At 53.9% G+C, this 19,184-nt stretch overlaps 3 protein-coding genes across 3 annotated transcripts; 1 reads left to right on the forward strand and 2 right to left on the reverse strand.

Moving 5' to 3' along the window:
• Positions 1-138: 138 nt before the first annotated feature.
• On the reverse strand, positions 139-3,052 carry N0V96_000607 (uncharacterized protein; the record flags this gene model as incomplete). Its single annotated transcript, XM_053197693.2, has 3 exons — positions 139-2,309; positions 2,360-2,563; positions 2,617-3,052. 3 exons carry the CDS (start codon positions 3,050-3,052, stop codon positions 139-141), a joined length of 2,811 nt encoding a protein of 936 aa, XP_053044916.2.
• Positions 3,053-5,888: 2,836 nt separating this feature from the next.
• MRD1 (Multiple RNA-binding domain-containing protein 1) lies at positions 5,889-8,718 on the reverse strand (the record flags this gene model as incomplete). The annotated part of the gene is made up of 3 exons (XM_053197692.2): positions 5,889-7,391; positions 7,604-8,395; positions 8,458-8,718. 3 exons carry the CDS (start codon positions 8,716-8,718, stop codon positions 5,889-5,891), a joined length of 2,556 nt encoding a protein of 851 aa, XP_053044915.2.
• A 674-nt stretch (positions 8,719-9,392) lies between these two features.
• On the forward strand, positions 9,393-10,140 carry DYN2 (Dynein light chain; the record flags this gene model as incomplete). Its single annotated transcript, XM_053197691.1, has 7 exons — positions 9,393-9,441; positions 9,528-9,550; positions 9,606-9,639; positions 9,708-9,742; positions 9,809-9,835; positions 9,903-9,972; positions 10,076-10,140. 7 exons carry the CDS (start codon positions 9,393-9,395, stop codon positions 10,138-10,140), a joined length of 303 nt encoding a protein of 100 aa, XP_053044914.1.
• Between the last annotated feature and the right edge of the window lie 9,044 nt (positions 10,141-19,184).

The following is a 19,184-nucleotide window of genomic DNA, read 5'->3' on the forward strand; positions in this document are numbered from 1 at the left end:
ACCTTGCTCAGATGCCGCTGCATGCGAGATTGCTCCTCTCCAGTTTTACAACGTACACGCAAGCAGGGCACACATCCCCCGGAAACATGCTGCATTCCGTTTCTCTTCCCCGTCTGTACAGCCCGGCCGAGTGAAGTTTCATTCCCAGTTGCGGTGTCCGTGACCACCAGCCTCATCCATCACAGCTGCCGGCGCTCGATGGTGCACCAGCTTCTGGATCGATGATGCAGGGTAGTTCTCCCTGTTCTCCATGTCGAGGCTGTTGGAGCGCGCTCTCTTCCTGCTACCAGCCAACGACTTGAGCGGGGTGAGTTGATCCAGCGAGGGCAGTCCGCTGCGCTGCTGGTCGACTGGTGACCATCCGGATCTGCCGTCTGTGCCGGCCACGGCAGCGACTGCCGAGACGGCCTGGGCCCACGGCTGCTGATTCCATGTGTGGTGATCCTTGCTCTCGGGCCAGATGTTGGAGTTGGCGGCCGCGCTGCGGTGGTTTTCGTTCTGCCACTGCTGCGTCTTTGGGTCTGACGCCGCCTCGCTCCAGCTGTTCCACTGATTGAGGTTGTGGAAGGATGAGGCCGCCGTGTCCCAGTCGTGGATGCCCTCGACCTCACCCTCGTCATAGACGCCGACAGGTACACCGCTTGAAACTTGGATGCCCGCAGTCGCCGAGAGGTACGGGTCGGGAGCAGCAGATGACATGTCGGCGACGATGGCCTGACTGTCCATGGAGCTAGTGCAGGCCGCGGCGGTAAACAAGTCAAGCTGGTGGTGGTGGTGGTGGTGGTGGTGGTGCGGTCCGCCAGCGAGCTCATGACTGCCATCATAGCTGCTTGCGTACGACGAGTTTAGGGAGGCAGTCGGCGGGGGCGTTGCTAGTCCGTGTGAGTAGCTTTCAATGAGTCCAAGTGTTCCGGTGGAAGCCAGGCTCGGCAGCTGACCAGGCATGGTGACCGACTCCCAGGCGTTACTCATGTTGTCGTTCATGACGGCAGCGAGATGGTGAGAATAGGGAGGTGTCGGTGCCATAAGCATGTCCCGGCTCGGGCCAGATGCCGGGTTGACGCAGACATTCTGCTGATGCGCCGAGGAGACGGGATCCAGGGCCGTGAGGAAGCGCCAGGTCGTGCCGGGAGGGTTGAAGACGCGCTTTGAGCGGCTTCCGCGTCGGGATGATGAGCTCTGGTCTTCGCCGTCCTCTTCGGCGGGCTTCCTGCCCTTCTGCGGCGCGGGCTTCTCAAAGATGGGGTTCCACTTGTCGTCGAAGGCGTGGATCGTGCGGAACTTCCAGAGAATGATGCCACGGCGCACCCAGTTGCGGCGGTCAGAGTTGTCGGGCGGGGCGGACCACAGCTCCTGGAACATGCCAACCTGCTGGATTAGCTCCGCCGTGGTACGCTCGGCCTCGAGGGCGGCGTCTTCCGCGGCCTTGGCTCTCTCTTCGTCGTCCTCGATTTTGTTCTTATTGTCGACGGGCTCGAGGTAGCCGGCGCACGTGCTCAGGATGCTAGCCCACTCGGCCGCGGGGAAGGGCACGCGGACGTCCTGTCTGGGACGGCTGCGGCAGTCGCACTCGAACTTGCTCTCCTGGCATCCGGGACGGTGAGTGTACTGTACGCCGACCTCGCTCGTCTGCTCAATGATGCAGGGCTCGTTCTCGGCTCGGCGGAGCTCTTCGGGCCGCGCCAGCTTGGTGACGCACTTCCAGCGATGGTTCTGGAGGGCGGGCTGGGAAATGCTCAACTCAACGAAACCGTTGAGCTCGGATCCGGCGGGGAAGTTGCTGCGGGGATGGATCTCGAGTGTGACTGTCATCTCCAAGATGTCAAGCCACTTGTTGTCCTGGATGGCATGCTCGAGTGACTTGTGCAAGGGAGGGAACTTTGCTTCCCACTCCTGAGACATTTCAGTGACAGCTGCGGATTCCTTTTGTGCCAATTCGCGGTTGTACTCGTGTAGGAGAACGCTCCCGTTGAGGCCTCTGGAAAGACCGTCTTCCTTGTGCATGTTCTTCTCCAAGTGGGGGTAGTAGTCAGGGTCGAGAGGTTTGCCGTGTTGGTCGTAGGCGTCTCCGTTCTCTTCCATCCTGACGTTGGAGGAAGCAACGAAGATCCAGGCAGTCTTGGGCCTCATGACGACAAGGGAGTCCATGGCAAGGATCTGGGCAAAGTACTCGTAGTTGGGACGCACGTCTGGAAGACGACCCTCGGCGAGGGCGACAAGCACTGGGTTGTCCTTGAAGGAGGCAATCTCCATGTTGTCCTTGAGGCGGGCCTCGCTTTTGTCTGGGTCCTTGACGAAGAAGAAGTGGTCTGAAATGTGTTAGCTCAAGTCTTGGTAGCATGTCGAAACTCAAACTTACAGCATCGGTGCTTCTCGAACATCTTCTTGACCACTTGAATGTGGCTGGAAACTTGTTTTCTCTTTCTTTCCTCTGCCTTCTGTCCTGGCTGCAAGCTGCAGCAGTACGCGATCCACAGGTACTCGCTGATGAGCATGTTACGCCCAAACTGCTTTCCCTGCATGCTGTACTTTTTTCTACCCATATGCGGGATGATGAGCAGTGCTAAGATGCCATGTCAGAAGGGACTTCAAGCTGCTCAAATGGATGGAACTCACAGTCGAGGAAGGCATCTTCCAACACACGAGGCCAGATCTGCTTCTCGTTGGGATCCTTCTGGTCCTGCTTGTCCCGGTAAGGCCGGAACTCAGGGGCATAGTAGATGGGGTTGATGTCATGTCGTGCCCTTCTGGCCATGTGGAGAGCATCTGGCCTTCTCAGGCTACTGCTGCTCCTGTAGGTAGAGCCAGCCTGGGATGGTACGATGGGTGGAGTGGGTATGCTCGTCAGGCTCGGTGAGAAGAGTCCAAGTGGACTATTACGGCACGACGATGCGAGGCTTCCCAAGTGAGAGCCGGCGGACTGAACATTGCCCGTCGACTCCCTCAATGGCTGTCGCCCAGTCGGCGTGCATCGTCTGCTATCGTAGCTGTAGACTGGGGAAGGGGAGTAGCGTTGAGAGGGAAGCACAGGACGCGGGTGCTCCATCATCATCTGGTCTGCTTCCTATGGAAGCAATCTTCTTTGTGTTTCTGGAGATAGTCCTTGCGGAGGACTGGTATGGGACCGGTTGATGCGTCGACCTTGGTCCGTTCTTTCTCTCTACCCCACGAGGATAGTAGAGACTTCAACTGGATTGTAAAAGGATTCCTTGACAAGCACGGAACCCCTGAGTGAAAGAATGGAGGATAGCTGAGAGGCAAAAGACGTAGGTGAAAGGAATGACTCTTCAGGAATTCCGTGACGGGGCGGGCATGGGTTTTGTTGCTAAGTGAAGGAGTGCAAAAGGGCGCTTGTTCTCCGTGTGATATGCTCCGGGGTCAAGATTCCTCGTGGTATGTCCTCGGGAGAAGGGCTGAAAGAGTGGGAGAGGAATGATGGCGAAGTGAGTGTAAACAGATGGTGTTTTCGATTAGGAAACAAACAGAAAAGTAAAATGAGCGTGTGTCTGAATTCCGCAGCTCGAGAAACTGGTTTGAGAAAGGCGGGCGAGCCACACGTGCTTTTCCTATGCTTGAGTGTTTGGATCAAGCAAAAGAAAAGTAAGGATGTTGGAAGATGGAGAGAAGGCTTGGGGAAGTTGAAAGGAATGACACTGGCATGGGACGTACGTCAATATAAGTTCCTGAAGCCAGGTACACCCGCTCCAAGGTCTGAAAAGAGAGGAGGCGAGGGAAGGTTCAATATCGTTCGACAGACACACCCTCAACACCGTAGACTACCGGGTGAGAGAGAGACGGTGATAGACGGGACTGACAGAGCAGGAGAGAGCTTTCGAATTTTCGTTTGGCACCCCGGGTTCCAGATCGACGGCCAACACACGCCCCCCTTTCTTAGCCCTCTGCTTCATCGTCCTCCTTGTCCATTCCCCGGGTATGCCTGTGGCCTCCTCCTAGTCTAAGGGCCCTGTCCTCCTTGGGACAGTAGATACAGAACATGTGCCTGTGAGCCCCGCTCGAGGCTCCAGACTTTCCCGACTCCTGCGTACTGGACCCTCTAAGCGGGGTGAAGGGAAGATCTCATTTGGGACGGCGCTGGTCAGCACTGCTGAAGCGGGAATGTGGTCTGGGTGAAGGAAGGGATGGCGGGGCAGTGAGAGAGAGAGGGAAGTCAATCTGAGCACGAGCTTCAGAGGGGACATGGAGAGGTGCAGACAGGAAGCTCCGGCAGACTAAGTCGGATCAGGGCTCCGAGGGAAGCTAGCCAGGGTGAGGGAAGCAGAGCGAAAGAGAAGGCCGGACGTTAGTGAGCAGTATGGTAGGAAGCACAGGGCTGGAGCCGTGCCTGTCAGAGGAGGATAAGGGAGGAGGGTGGTTCTATTGGCAAGTCCAGCGACGTTGTATGACCCGAATTTGACTGACATGACTTGACAGCTCGGAGGATCGCGAGGTTAGCTGTAGCTGAGCTAGGAAGCATCGGGGAGCCAGGCTTGTCGATATGGGGCCCGTTGAGGTTTTCCCTGTCGCCCTACGACTACGGTGCGGTACCAAGCGGATGTGAGTGTGCATATGATCGTCTGTCAGTCCGACCAGGGCCATCTCCACATGGCAAATCATGGGAAACTAACGAAGCTGGAGGGGTGGACACATTGAGGGCGATGGCATGCAAGGGGTTTGGTCCAAGGAACGTTGGCCTTCACGGGGGGGCCAACTTGGGACGAACTAAGTAGAGACCACGGTTCTGGATCTGCACGAACCACGCGCACCAAACCACACAGCACCACCACCACCACCGTCACTCATTCAGACCCGTCCAATTGAGAGTTCTCTTACTCTTTCTAGAGGCAGGGCTGGAAGAAGATAAGACGGATAGGCAACTTTTTCTTTGATTTGGGCGTGGGTGCTGATTTAGGGCATCCCCACCGTTCTGCTCTCATACAAAAAGTTGAAATATCCTTCGCAACACGAGAGGCAAAGGTAGCAACGAGTAAGAAAGACAAAACAAGAAGATAGAGTTAGAAACAGAGGCGAAGAAAGGGGATAGTGCACAGTGAAGCTGGTATGTAGCCAGATTAGAAAGAGACAAAAACACCGAGTGAAGGGGAAAGAGATGCATTCCTGCTGTGCGGGTCAAGGAGGCGAAGAGGGACAGACGAGTACGCAGCTCGAGGCAGGATAGGCAGAAGGAGGCGGAATGACAGATGAGAGAAAGATTTTTGGTGTGGGAGGATGATGTTCGTTCGCCTCTGCCTTTCCCCGCGTGTTTCCTCCTTCCACTCTCTTCCTCTCCATCCCTTCCCATCTGCGACGAAGATGGTTCTCTCGCGTATTGAAGCTATTGCCATTTGATGTTCTGGTGCACGGGGCAAGGTCCCAAATAGCACAGACAGTATTAGTCTGTAGTTGAGTTGCAGTTTCCGCCCTCTCCAGGACTCCACCGTTTGACAAAACAAACTCCTTTGGTTCCCGTCGTGGGCTTGACATGGGGAAAGGTGCCCCAATAGCGGGACGGTTTATTTTTTGCAGGAGGTGTTCTGTTCGGGGAAAAATTGATCGGAAGGGTGACAAGGGGGTGAGCAGGGGCCCAAATCGCGGGGCCAGGGATGGGTGAGACAGATTTGCATACAGAATTACAGATGTGGACTGCCACTGAAGTTAAAGAAAGTAACTACCAAAGGTCAATACCGTGCGGAGATACCTGAGCCAAACCTCTGTTTCTGAGTTGGTAGTATCGATTGTCACTTTGAGGGGGAAGACGAGAATGACGCGACGATAGTGCAGTTGGTCAGGGAAATGTTGTGAGACGATGGCGGCATAACACCGACACAAATTTGGATTCGCTTCTATCTTTTCCCTCTTGGGACCGTTGATGTTGATGTTCCTCCATACGCTCACATATCCATCTCGTCGGCATTGTCGTCTCCGATGGTGACCCTTTTCCTGTTCTGACCCATGAGCTGCGAGAGAGCAACCTTGTTGACTTGGCCCCCGATCTTGCGCTGCATCTTGGCAATCTCCTCCTCCGCGTCGACCGCCTCGGCCTCGGCGTAGTCGAGAACCAGCTTGCGGCCCAGTAAGTGGGTGTCTCGCAATGCGTTGAGAGCGTTTTCCGCCTCCCGGGGTGTGACAAACTCCGCAAAGGCAAAACCCCTGGTCGAATTGCCAAACTTCTTCGGCAGGCGCACCGCCCTGAGCTGGCCATAGGTACTGAACAGGGTGCGGATGTCCTTCTTGGTCGCTTCGAAGGGCAAGTTCTTGATGACGACCTTCGTCCGCTGCCCCGCTGCCTTGCGGGCCTTGTCCTCCCGGCGACGCTCCTCTGCGGCGTCTTGCCCCTTGTGGGAGGCCTTGACCGCAAGGGTATGACCTTCCAGCACAAACCCGTCCATGGACTTAAGGGCCGCCTGCGCCTGTTCTTTTGTCTTGAAGACGACAAAGCCGAAACCCATACTGAGCACTTGTCCAGGCTTTTTGGGATCCATCTTTGTCTTCACTCTGGCGGAGGCGAAGCCGTCCAACGGTTTAAACGTTTCTGCCAGCTTATCCGTCGTTGTGGAGAAGTTGAGGTTCCTGACAAACAGCGAGGTTGTTTCAACGTTGACCTCGCCTTGGTCGTCCCGTCCCAAAAGCTCTGTGACGCTCAACTTCTGAACACCGGTGGGCCGATCCTCCTTGCCCTGCGTCATGTTTACTGAGGCATCATTCTTGGACAGGTTCTTCGGGCCCTTCTCCAGAAACAGCACAGTGTCTTTAATACGCCTGTACGCCAGCTTGGCGAAGGCAGCCTTCGCATGTGTTGGCTGCGCGAATTCCACAATGGCAATGGTACCACTGGGTGGCATCAGCACCCTCAGGACTGTGCCGTGCTCCTCAAACATGGTTCTCAGCTCTTCCATCGTAGTCCCAAACGGGAAGTTCTTGACCAAAATGGTCGTGTCGCCCCGCTTTTGCGACTTGAGGGCATCGAGATCCACGCCGTTCGACACAAAGTACGACTTGGTCTCCTGGATGATCGACGTCTCGGCGATGGCCTGCTTGACACCGGCATCTGCCGAAGTGGGATCTAGCAGCTCTGATTTGGACACGCCCAGCCGGCTTGCCACGGAAGCATTGACTGCATCCTGGCTCATGTACAGAGAATTCCAGTTGAATGTGCTAGAGGCGGCATCGGCTTTCTTTCGGATCAGGTTCTGCTTTTTCAAGGGCAGCTTTGAGATTGCGAACTCGTCCAGCCCAGCATCGCGCTTTCCCTCAGCGGGCAAGACGTGCAAAAGACGCCCTTGAAAAGTCTGACCATCCGTCGACTGGAATGCAGCAACAGCTGACTCGGCACTCGTGAACTGGACCATTGCAAAGCCCTTGCTTGCGCCTCCAGCAGTGACTGGCAGATGTACCTGGTGGGAGATTAGCAATCTGTGCCCATGCTTGATGTTCATACGAAGAGCTGAGAAAGCAATCATTTTTCAGAAAGTCGAAGCATCTACTAAAATACCGATCCAAGGTTCGCATCAACCATCATTTGATGTAAGCTGTCCCTATCTGGATTCATCACATGATTGTATGGCACGGAGTGGCGTAAGGTTGATATGAAAAGCTCTCTGCTTACCTCTTGCAGCTCCCCAAATTGTTCAAAGTGTGCCCGTAAGTCCTCGTCTTTGGCACTAAATGGTAGGTTTCGAACGAAGAGTCTAGAGTTTCGCTTGATGGTGGCGAGGGTGGCATCTTCCTCGACCTCCTGGGAAACTGGGGCATCTTGAGCTACAGCTCCACCATCAGTCTCGGCCTTGGGCTTCTCGGCCGCCGGCTGCTTTTGCTGTTCCACGGGAGCACTTCCGACTGTCTCTCCACTGTCTTGCTGGACTGGAGGTCGGGGCACCTCGCCATCTTCAACTAGGTCAAGTAATCGATTTGTCCTCGAACGAAGCCAATCATCATCTGTGGCAGCAGCATTGGTTGGGGCAGACGTAGTCTCGTCCTGAGGCATAACTTCCGTCGGCTCAGAGACGGGGTCAGCGTCGGGCATTGCCTCGTCCTTTTCCGGCAAAGGCTCTGTACGACCATCTCCCTGTGGTGCCTCCCTCATCTGCCGTTTCTCAGGCCGAGACGGGATTGCCTCATACTCGTCGTCACTCTCATCGTCTTGAAGCAACTTCTTCTGCTCTTTAACAGCGGCAGATGCCATGACATCTGACATCTCGTTTGCAGAGCTTTGACCAGTGCCCATGACTTGCAAGAACTCGCGCAGCTTGGGATCCGACTCATCCAAATCCTCTCGCTTTCGCTTCTTCTTCGCATCCTTCTCGTCACTGGCAGGGGGAGGGGCAGCAGATGCTGACGGTGTTGCCACAGACATCTGGACGCTAGTGCCCTTTGCCTTTGCAGGGGCAAGATCTGCAATCTGGAAAGGTAACATGAGTACATGAACATTTGTTTGTTTACATGGTGATGGTGCCAACATACCGGTCTTGCAAGCTCAACGTTGATCCTTGACATACGGATGTATGATCTGTTGAAATACTTGACTGCTTTAGCAGCAACCTCGGGAGTCTTGAAACCGACATAGCCGATTCTCCGTTGAGGAATGACTTTGACGTCTGTGACTTCACGACCTCCAGCTGAGAAGTGCTGTCGGAAGTCCGCGTCTGTGATTTTGGGCGGAAGACCTCTCACGAAGATGCGAGAGGTCTCCAATGGAGTAACGTCAGCGGCGGTAGCAGCCATTGTGTGAAGGGGTATCTCAGAAAACAAAATAAAAGGCTCCAACAATAGTAAGAAGAGAAGATTATGAGCTCAACTGCTCGGGGGTTGTGGTGGCTATAAAAGCAGAGACATACTGTCGTGTAGTCGACAGAGGAAGACGGGAGAAGGCCTCGGTGATATTGAAGACGGAAACGGGACTTGCCTTGAAGTTTTTTTTTTTCTTCCGCCCCGTCGTTATCGCTATCACCATGTGACCTTCCGCCCCGCCTTGTCAACGCTAGCGCAGGTTACAGCCGTAGCCGTTTCCACCCCGGAAGGAAGACTGTGGCCCGTGCGCCCATGACAACCCAACTCGATCGAATGGACCCTTCCCTGTCGCGGGCACTTTGTCAGGCTTGCTCCAAACACGCGACAAACACTCTTGAAAGAAAGTCATAAACCAAGCCAATTCCTCGGTCTAAGAATTTTCATGTAAGTCGAAACCTCCACGCTTTGCGGCAAATCACTGACACTCTCGTCAGAACCTCTTTTCCTATAAGTGAGTTTCTTCGAACTAGACCAAGGCGCAGCAGCGGACGACGAGTTGGAAAAGGGGCTTGCGAGTTGTGCCGCGCAAACCGAACGAATCAGCTAGACCAAGGCTGACGACGAGATCACAAAACTCAGATACATTTGCAGCGCCACGACATCATACAATGGCCGACGCTAAGAGCACTTCGCCCGCTCCGCGCGAGAAGCTGGAAGGTACGTTGCGACAATAGAATGGGTCATCTGTACAGGAATTGGACGGGGATAAGGTTGAAGACGAGGCTGACGCAACTGAAAAACAGCCCAGGTCAAGAGCGCCGACATGGTGAGGAGCGCTGACGGACCGCTCAACTGCGACCCATGATACTGACGGTGTATAGACCGAGGATATGCAGCAGGAGTCCATTGAAGTCGGTATGTAACGTCATTCCTCGGAAAGCCCCTCCGTAGGACCCCGCTGTGTTCTGACGACCCCTCCACAGCTCAGGAAGCCATGGCCAAGTTCACTATTGAGAAGGTACGCGTCCCCAGCTCACTGAGAACATAGCGTACGACGTCATTTACTAACAAACATGATCTCCAGGACATTGCCCAGCACATCAAGCGAACCGTGAGCCTACCGCAATTCTTCTCATCGCCTGACTGAATACAGTTGCTAATACTTGTGGCGATTTCAGTTCGATGAGCGCAAGGGACCTACATGGCACTGCATTGTTGGCCGCAACTTTGGCAGCTTCGTGACCCACGGTACGTCTACGAGCAGCCCAACATCCGACTTCCAGCCGTAACAGGAGGAGAACACGAGGCATCAACCTAGACATACCCTGATCACATCTAACCTGGCATACAGAAACTAAGCATTTCATCTACTTCTACCTCGGCCACTGCGCGATCCTCCTCTTCAAGACCCAATAGACGGCCAAACGACCAAACCGAAGAACGAAAATTAACCGACAAATTACTGTCCAAAGACTTGGGACCCCGCCCAAAGACGACGCGTCGCAGATACGATGTACAGGACATAACTTCAAATAAGGAAAGGGCCCGCGACTTGACCGGCCTCATATGGGATAATGGGAATATGAACTTGTGGAAAAAGGCGTGTGTGGGAACTGCTTCTTTCTTGGAGGGGGAGAGATGACTGTCAACCAAAACGGGGGGGTTCAAAATGCTGCGTTGGGCGAGTAGATTTTTACCGTGATCTTCTGCCAGGCGGCGTTGGAGCCCATTCGTCAATCAAATATGCTTCAAACGTCATGGCTCGTAATAATTGCTGTCAGTAGGGGTTTGTAGGCTTCCTCGCGTCAGCCAGGCATTTGGCGCCTCCCGAAGCGCCGTTGCAATGCAGGGTGTACAATTATGGAGCAGCCCGCGGTTCCTCGGAGGCTGTTTACGATCGGCATATTCTCAAGCCGCAAGGCTCTTCTTGAGAACCAAGCCTCGATTCACTACAGGTGCTTCAATCTGACCTCTCCCGTGCCTTGCGGTGGATGACATGATGGTATGCTAATTGACGGAACACGAAATAATATGCGCCGTGCTCATCAAGTCGATTCCAAGACCACGGTGAGCAAGGTGGCAGTGATGATGTGTACAATTGAAGTGCTGCATTGAGCAATAGGAGAAATTGTCAGTTCTATCAAATGTTACCAAATATAATTCTCTTTCCAGGCCTTGACTGAACGAAACGCATTGAGAAATGAATGTCTAAGGTGCTCACGGCACTCCGGTCTTCATCGAGAATGGTATGAGGAGAGAAGCACACAGGTGTAATCTTCCATCTACATGGGCTCCCGTGCGAACGACGGACGCCCGTGGATGTCTGCTGTCACGGTATTCCAATTGTAACTCAACATTCAGGAGACAGTACGACCGCTCGAGAAAAACTCCGAGACAAACCACCACTATCAATTACCGTAACCTCTTTGGTAGAGAGACAGAGCGATCTTCTATCTCCACGCGAAGCACATCCGTGAACAGCTGTCTGTCAAGACATCATCAGAAGAAATAACCATCCATGTAATCACCTCCCTTCGGCACGTCAGACCCGAGCAACGGCGGCATCACGGGTCCAGACTCTCTCTCTCTCTCTCTCTCCTTGATGACAAAGGAAGGGAACCGCGGTCGAGAGCCTCGTTTCAGGCGACCCCTTCCTCTGACGAATCAGAACCTCCAAGGCCGTTATCCATGGGGATATCTCATCCGTCTGAGAGCTGTCTATCTACCCCATCCTTCTCTTTCTTACTCTCTCCGGATGTGAAGCCGACAGGACGACAGCTCGTGGGGCTTACAAGTGGGACATTGTTCTGTTCAATCCGTTTAGAGTGAGCATCTCATCTTCATCCTCATCCGTCTCGCCTCTTGCCTTGCAGTCTCCAGAGATCTCAAGTCGAGACCGGGTTCCAGGACGTAATAGAATAGTAAGGGAAGCAAGGCCTCACGACGTAAGGCCCAAGTACACATAATTGGCTTCTACTTCTGCTTCTGCTTCTGCTTCTGCTTCTGCTTCCCTTTCCATCTTACGAATCAATTTTACAAAAGGGGAACCGCTGCCGGACTGCAGATCAGGGCGCATGTCAAGCTTGTTCACCCAAATGTCTCCGTCTCGGGGCATTAAACGAAACCGAGGCCCATGCTCATTTTCGTCTCAAGTTTTCCCTAGTCTCGACGTCGTTGCCGTGGGATTAATTAAGTACGGATCGACGCAACCAAAGCAAAAGAAAGTTCTCCATTGAAAAAAGGGTTATTGTTTTTTGTAACAGTTTGACCCAGCACACTGGGTGACCTTTCCCCCTTCCTCGGCCGAGACACACACACACACACACACACACATGGAAAGGGGAGACCACTTTGCTGAAGTTGCTCTCTCGCTCTCTTGTTACAGAATGTTAATAAGGGGGGTTTGTTATGGGATGGGATCGACGTCGGCTTCCCGTGCCCACCTTTCCATCCACTCGTGTTATTCGAGCTACGAACCGGTCTCTGGGCGGAGTTGAGACTAGAATTGGATTCTGGGCCATCACCAACCGTAATGAGATACCACTTTCCAATTAAATCTCTTCTCAGGAAGGCAATTTGAGAATCGCAGCTTGTATGGGAGGCATCCGCAACGAGGCGGTGTCCGTCATTCGTTCTTCCGACCTTCAACGATACGTGCAGTGCAGCCCTGGCCGATGGGCACTTTTCGTTCCGTCAATTCTCCACAACGGGTGAGTTGGGAACTTGGGGTAACACTCAAAGTGGCACTTCCCTCGAGAGGCGCTGCCAGGCACCCAGCAATAGCAGGTTGGGGTTTCTGTCCATGTCCAGGTCCCTAGGTTCCTGGCCGGTACCTCCCTCCAACCCTGTGCACCTTACGAATAGCCAGCAAAAGAATTAGTACCCGTACGTATCTAACCATCAACAGGCGTAACCCAAGGAAGCGGGTCCTCTCACCTGACACCAGAAGCGGCTGGCCCTCCTCCTCCACCCAAGATGCCAAGGTGTATAGGTACAGTGGTAGGTACCTCCAGAGTCCCCGTTCCCCCCAAGGAGTCCCCTCCGCTCTGCGGCACCCGCGCCGAGCCAAGACACAGACACACGCTAGAGCCTGAGAGATCACACGCTAACGTCGACCGAACTAACAACTTGTTGTTCTACGGATGGATACTGACATTACTGCGCAGTCTTGCGCTTGGAGGGTTGGAGGGGAAGAAGAAGAGGGACTCGCAGGTGAGGGCAGGGAGGGGCAAGAGCGGAGGGCGACAGCCCGCTTTATTTCTTGGCGGCCGGTGGCTGGCTGCTGCCGGATCGACATTGATGAGCGGGCTGCGGGATGGGCAGACGAAATGCAACGGGGTTCCGTTGAACGCGTGCAGTGGGGAGAGAGACAGAGAGCGACATACCACGTTTTTCTGGAAAGAATGATCTGCAAAGGTGCGTATCCCCCTTTCGTAGCAGAGGGCCATGGGGTTCACTGCTGCGAACCACGGAGTACTTATTCAGAGGTGAGCTGAATCCGCAAACATCTGGACCAAGGGGAAATGGAACCGTAAGACGAAGCACGTTGGGACAACACACGACTCAGCTCCCACTTGGCAAATATCCCACAGAAATAGACAATGCCATTCAGCTCTCCCACAACGAAATGAATCAACATAACAAAGTCTGCTGGGGGTGCTTCCTCGACAGATCAAATCACCTTCCGCAAACTTTCTGATATATGGGCGCCCGCACCATGCTCTCCCGAGATGCAAAGCCCGAACCGCCAGTGCGTGGGCGATGAGATCTGAGAGCAGTTGCCATGGTGGGGGGAGGGATAGGAAAAAGAGAATTTCACTGCGATTTGCCGCTGCTCCCTTCCCCTGCCATACGCACGTTCGAATGGTCCTGGCGTTACTATGTATGTACATGATACACATGAGCCGAAAGTCATTGAAGGAATTGAGTGCTTTGAAGAAGCGGGGTAAAGACCAATGTGACCGAAGCCATCGGCGGAAACTTGAGCAATTCATCTTTTCGCCCAAACCTTTTGGTGTCGTTGCAGATTCTTTGGGGGGTTGGGTGATAGATTTCCGGCAACCGGTAACTGGTTTCGGACGTTGCGCGACGACATGGTTGGCGGGAACGGAGCGACCATAGGTACTATCGACGAGAGGCGAGACCCAGGTTGTCAGGCCAGACCACCACCATCCTATTCAGGGTCCTGGTGGCAGGGGACAATCTGCTGGACGATCAGGGCCCTGGTCGAAAGGGTAATTCGAGCGAAAAGCATCAGCCCTTCTCCGTGACGACATGGCAATCGTCTTCTTTGCAGTCCGCATTGCTTGTCGGCAAAAGGCGGATCTCTCTCTCTCTCTCTCGTATCGGAAGGAATGTAGGTTCCGCAGGTCTCCGGCAAGAACCCCAGGTATCCTGTTTGAGGCGTAGAGCTGAGCATCTCTTTCTTGTCGTTTCTCGGGTGAGTGGCCTTGACCAACGGAGCGGCTACGGAAAGCAGGCCGGAGTGCTGGCTGATCCATCATCCGCCTCTCCTTCCTACCTCACAAAATACCTTGGTAGGTACGAATACTTGGGTTCGCGACGCACAGGACAGCACCCGGTCCTACTTTGTCCGAACCATAGAAACCCATCTGTCTGGCTGGACCGGCTGGAAGGTTTCTCGGCTGCATTGGTGTCTGTCAGCCTTTCAGCACACACCATATCTATCAAATGCTGGTCGATGTACTGAGCGGTTCCTGTGTGTAGCCGTCCTGTAGGTAGATAGGCCCGGTAGGCTTCTCATCATCTTCGGATGGAGTAACCGTTTTGGTGATTTTGTGCTACCCATCCGTGTAGCATGTCTCACACTTTTTTTTTTCCTTGCTCCGGCTGGCTGGACTCCAAACTCCCGAACAGCTGGAATGGAACTCACTCTATGAGGGATCAAATATTTGCGTCGCTTAGCATGCCTGTAGTACTCTCCTTCAGCTTCGCCACATCGATTGTAGGCATTGTTCCGGGAGTTTCCTCTAAATCGTCGACGAAGAGGAAGAGGAATCGAGGGCTGGAATCAACCTGCAACGCACGGGTCTATCGACTTAGGTACGGCATCTAAGGCCCAAGTTGGGCAACGGGGCGGGGAACGATGCATGTATTGCGCGTGTACCTACACCCATTCGGCTTAATCGCCATCCGCCATCTCGACTCGGCAACGTCTCGATGGGTATCCGTACACCGGGCCAGTCCGGTCCTTGGAATGGGATGCAGCTAGAAGGCTGGCCCACACTTGAAGAAGAGGAGGAGGAAGCTCAGGCGCGGCATCGGGCCCAGCAGGTTGGAAGCACTGGGGTACAAGGTGGTGAGAAAATGCTATGAAGCAGGTTGACCCCATGAGGTCCTCGCCACTAGTGCGATGCTGGCCTCCGATATCAGCAGCCCGCCCGTGATAGTTGGCATCGGAAGAGCAACTGTGGACTGTGAGGTAGATGTAAAGATACCGGCTGGTAGGCCTGGGCATCTGAGCTCCGTTGCAGGCTCTCCACACGTGAGCTGAGATGATCCGCCAGGTGTCAGACACTCAGATCGGACAGATGGGTAAGAGAATTTTACAGGTGCCGCTGAAGGTAGAGACGGACGGCAGCTACTTTTGCGCGATCACAGGTATCTTATGCCATCCAGTAAGCTGACGTCTCGTTGCATTGTAGTATTGAACTTGGCTGTCCTGGTGCCGTATTGTCGACGGCCAGGCAGTTCCTGACAAAGAATCGACAGAAGTGTTGATTTCGTAGCCGTTGCCGGGATGGATTGCTTGGGCAGCGTCTGATCCTGTCCTTGTTTCGGGGGAAACACTTATGGCTCTCACTGACCACTAGTGGCCCGATTCGAGGCTTTCCTGTGCGTAGTCGGATTCGACTGACATGCGGCGCTCATTCACTGAACCCATGTGCAGCTTGCTACCGCTTCTCTGCCGCCGGTTGAGTTTGTATGAAGAAGACGCTGACCCATGTTCTCAGCAATGAGAGCCCGTTAGTGGCCAACGACCTCGGTATGTTTCTGTTTCCTCGTTACAGAACATGGATGGTCACGGCATCAGCGCGAAGGAGTGATTTTGACACTCAAAGCTTCAAACGTATTAGCTGCAGATAGATTAAAGCGTTGATGGAGGCATTGTCGGTATCCAATGATGAACCACTGGACAGAAGCAGAAATTAGACGTTTATGCTGTTTTCAGGATGCTACCTTGCGTTCTCCATCAACGTCTGAACTTTGACGGTGCCCAATGCTTTTAGAGGTGGGGTTCTTGTCTGCGATGGCCCTGGGGCTTTGGGGTCGGTTTTCGAAAGCAGGCGCCGAGTTGCGCGGAGAAGACTCTACGGATAGCTCCACAATAATAACGATGTGGTTGAGTTTGCTTGTGGTGGCTGTTGATTTAGTAACAGCCTTTTGATGTTAAGGAGTTCTGCAGTGCCACCTTCTCGCAAACGATCCTATACCCAGTCGAGGCGTACGTATACAAACAGACACAGGTACTCTTTTGAGTCGGTATTCCGCGTGTTGAAGGGATCTATGGGTGAGCTACCAGGGGCATGAACGTCGGGGGGCAGAGTAATTGACGAGATCTTACGCTGTATTCCGTGTAACCAGCAATCGTCGATGTTGCCGTCGTTCTGTGCTAGATTGTGCGGCACACAGCGAACTATGCTCAGGTATGGCATTGTCCGGCTGAAGCCCAGCAGTCCGTGCTGTCTGAAGCCACGAGTACTGGGCCATTGCAGTTTGTCGCAGTTGTCTGGCGTCTGCATCACATTTCGCCCACAAGCCGGGAGAGGGTCCCTGCTTTCTGCAAAAGTCGTTCGAGGTTCAATGGTCGGTAGATGGGACAATACGTGGTATGGCAGGCCGACTTTCTCGAACGCGATCTTGGACTGAGTAATGTTCCGGTGGGAGAGTTGCTGTATACCAGCGCCAGTATTGAACTCAATGGTAAAGAACGTGTAGGTACTGCTTGATGGCGCCAAAACAATGCACGAGGTATCCGTACCTGGCATGAAGCAAGTTTGGGTATCCGTCTTGGTCACACAGGAGCGTGGCAGGTGCTGTGGCCTTGTGTTCTTCCGCAACCCAAACGAGTGAATATTAGCGCAACATGTTCGCTACACCAAACGACACCGATCCGTCGAGCTTCCAAACACTACTGTACAGTCGAGATGGATGGGAGTCGGTTGGCTGCTGGCTGCCACGCTGCATGCCCTACCAACTGTGTACCTGCTGTACGTTCGCCATCGTCGAGTCAATGTGAAATGTACGCGTAGGTAGACCGAAATGTACCCGGTCGCGCTACCTACCATTGCTGGAGTATCCGTACCTTGACGTCCGTCGCCAGGGAAAACGGCAAAGACATGTTTCAGTCGAGATTTAGAGACAATGAGACGCACCGACCGAGACAAGCAAAGAACGGCTCTATCTGGCAGGCAAGCGAGACTTGCAGTTGAGATTCAGGCTCAAGCGGAATCTCCAGCTGCCATCTGCCGCCTCCCCTGACGTGGAGTACAAAATGCAAATCAAATCCAAATCAACCTGCATGTGTAGCAAGCCTGTCAGCGAGCGAGTTGCCCATATACGGAACGTACACTACTGCGTAGCGATCGACGCTGCCAATCGCGAGCATGGTTCGCCTTACGCCATGCTCTTGGTAGTGTAGGTACGACAAAGCTGACCACGAAAGCAACCAAGCCAGTCTGGAGCCTTGCTTGAGGAGGCCATACGATGGATGGTGAGTGTCATTGGGGGCTCGAGCTCGTACCCAGGCCGTGGCGCTGTTGGCTTCTGGCTTGACCCGTGATCGTGATGGCTGTAAGTAGGTACTGCGTCACCTCGGACGAGCGCCCGTACGCAGGCCCGAGATAGCTTGCAGGTTGGCGAAGCTTTGCATGCCGGCCCGCCAACATGGGCACATATTCCGAAAGTCGACGACTGTGGCCTGCCTGCCCTTGAAGAAGTGGAAACTGGGAAGTGACGTGACGGGAAAAGCCAGCGGATCCGAGGACACAAGCATGATCCATCATCCCGCACCAACCATCCCACGCCGTTTGAGTGTTCATATTGGCGGTTAAGGGAAACACTATTTCGGCGTTAGTCTGGGCCCAATGATGGATCCGATTAAAGTGCCTTCCCTTCCCGCGGGAACCCGGGTAGCCACAAAGTTGTGACTGATGTTCGCTGTGTGTCTATCTCTGAGTGGTACGGAATATGAAGAAATGATGGCAGAAATTGCAATTGTAAACGACGTCAAGAGTCGATGGCGGGCAGCGCGAGGTGAATGGCCGACAGGGGTCTTGGGCGGGCACGGCGGGATAGTATTCGTTTTTCTGACTTGTTCTTTTCTTTCTCGATCGCTGCGAGGAGTCGTCTGTAGCGTCGTTCACTGTCGACGATTTGGGGTTCTTTTTTCTTTTTCTTCATTCCGGGGAAACACCAGCTGGGTCTCAAGGCTCTGGAGGCTTCGGAGGCGTTGTCGAGGAAAGAGACATGGGCACGCCGCACTTGAGGTAGGTATCGATATTCGTACCTGCCGGTGTTCGTACCAGAGGAAGGTACGAAGGCCACATCAAGAGAATGGAAGGATCGACTGGGGTTCCCGAGGTACCTTCCCGACGCCTCCGTACTTGCACTTGCAACAACGCACAATTCCAGACGAGATCCACTCGGAGATACCCACAGTCAGGTACAGATACTGCAGCGGTACATGACCTCGTGGCTGCAACCAAAAGTTAGGTATGATTCTCCCACGTCTCTAGCAGCCCAGCAGACCTGCGCATCGTCACCCAAGGTGCCAATCCATCCACTTGGGCGCTGCTGCTTTACTGGTGCTTCAATGGCAGGTGCAGGTGGTAGACGGAGGTGTACCGCCGAGACTGAAGTGAGGGCAGGAACGAACAATTCGATAACCTCCTTCCGTTTCTCCCGTCTCTTCCATTGATCCTATTGTCCGCCTCAAATCACTCCGTACCTTGCGGAATAATTTTACCAATCCTCCCTCACCTTCTGTCCTCTCCCACGCGCGTCTTCGCTCTCATTGGTTTCCTTCAACACTAGCAATCATCTAGCCAGGATGTGGTTCTTGTCTCCCTTCAGCCAACCCAACTCTCAATTACGGAACTTGGATGCCGTCTGCCAGTTAACCATCCGGTCGCCGATACGAATTCCTCTTCTGCGACCTCGAATATGCCCGAGTGATGTCAGAGTCTCTTCGAAGAGCCTGGCAAAGAGATACAAACACCAGACGTGACTTTCTGTATGGAAGCACCAAGTAGACTAGCGGTAGACTGATGAATGGTCACAGTCACACCCCTCGACGATGGGACACTGCAGCAAACAGTCAAGTGACAGCGCAAGCTACTGGACCCATTGGGACCCTCATGAGACCCGCACCAGCTGCAGCATGGGAAGGTCAGGTACGGCCGTCCGTCCGTGATTCCATTTGAAGGAAGGCGAGGCGA

This window comes from Colletotrichum fioriniae, assembly GCF_027942845.1.
Source record: "Colletotrichum fioriniae strain IMI 355084 chromosome Unknown scaffold_1, whole genome shotgun sequence".
NCBI lineage: Eukaryota > Fungi > Ascomycota > Sordariomycetes > Glomerellales > Glomerellaceae > Colletotrichum > Colletotrichum fioriniae.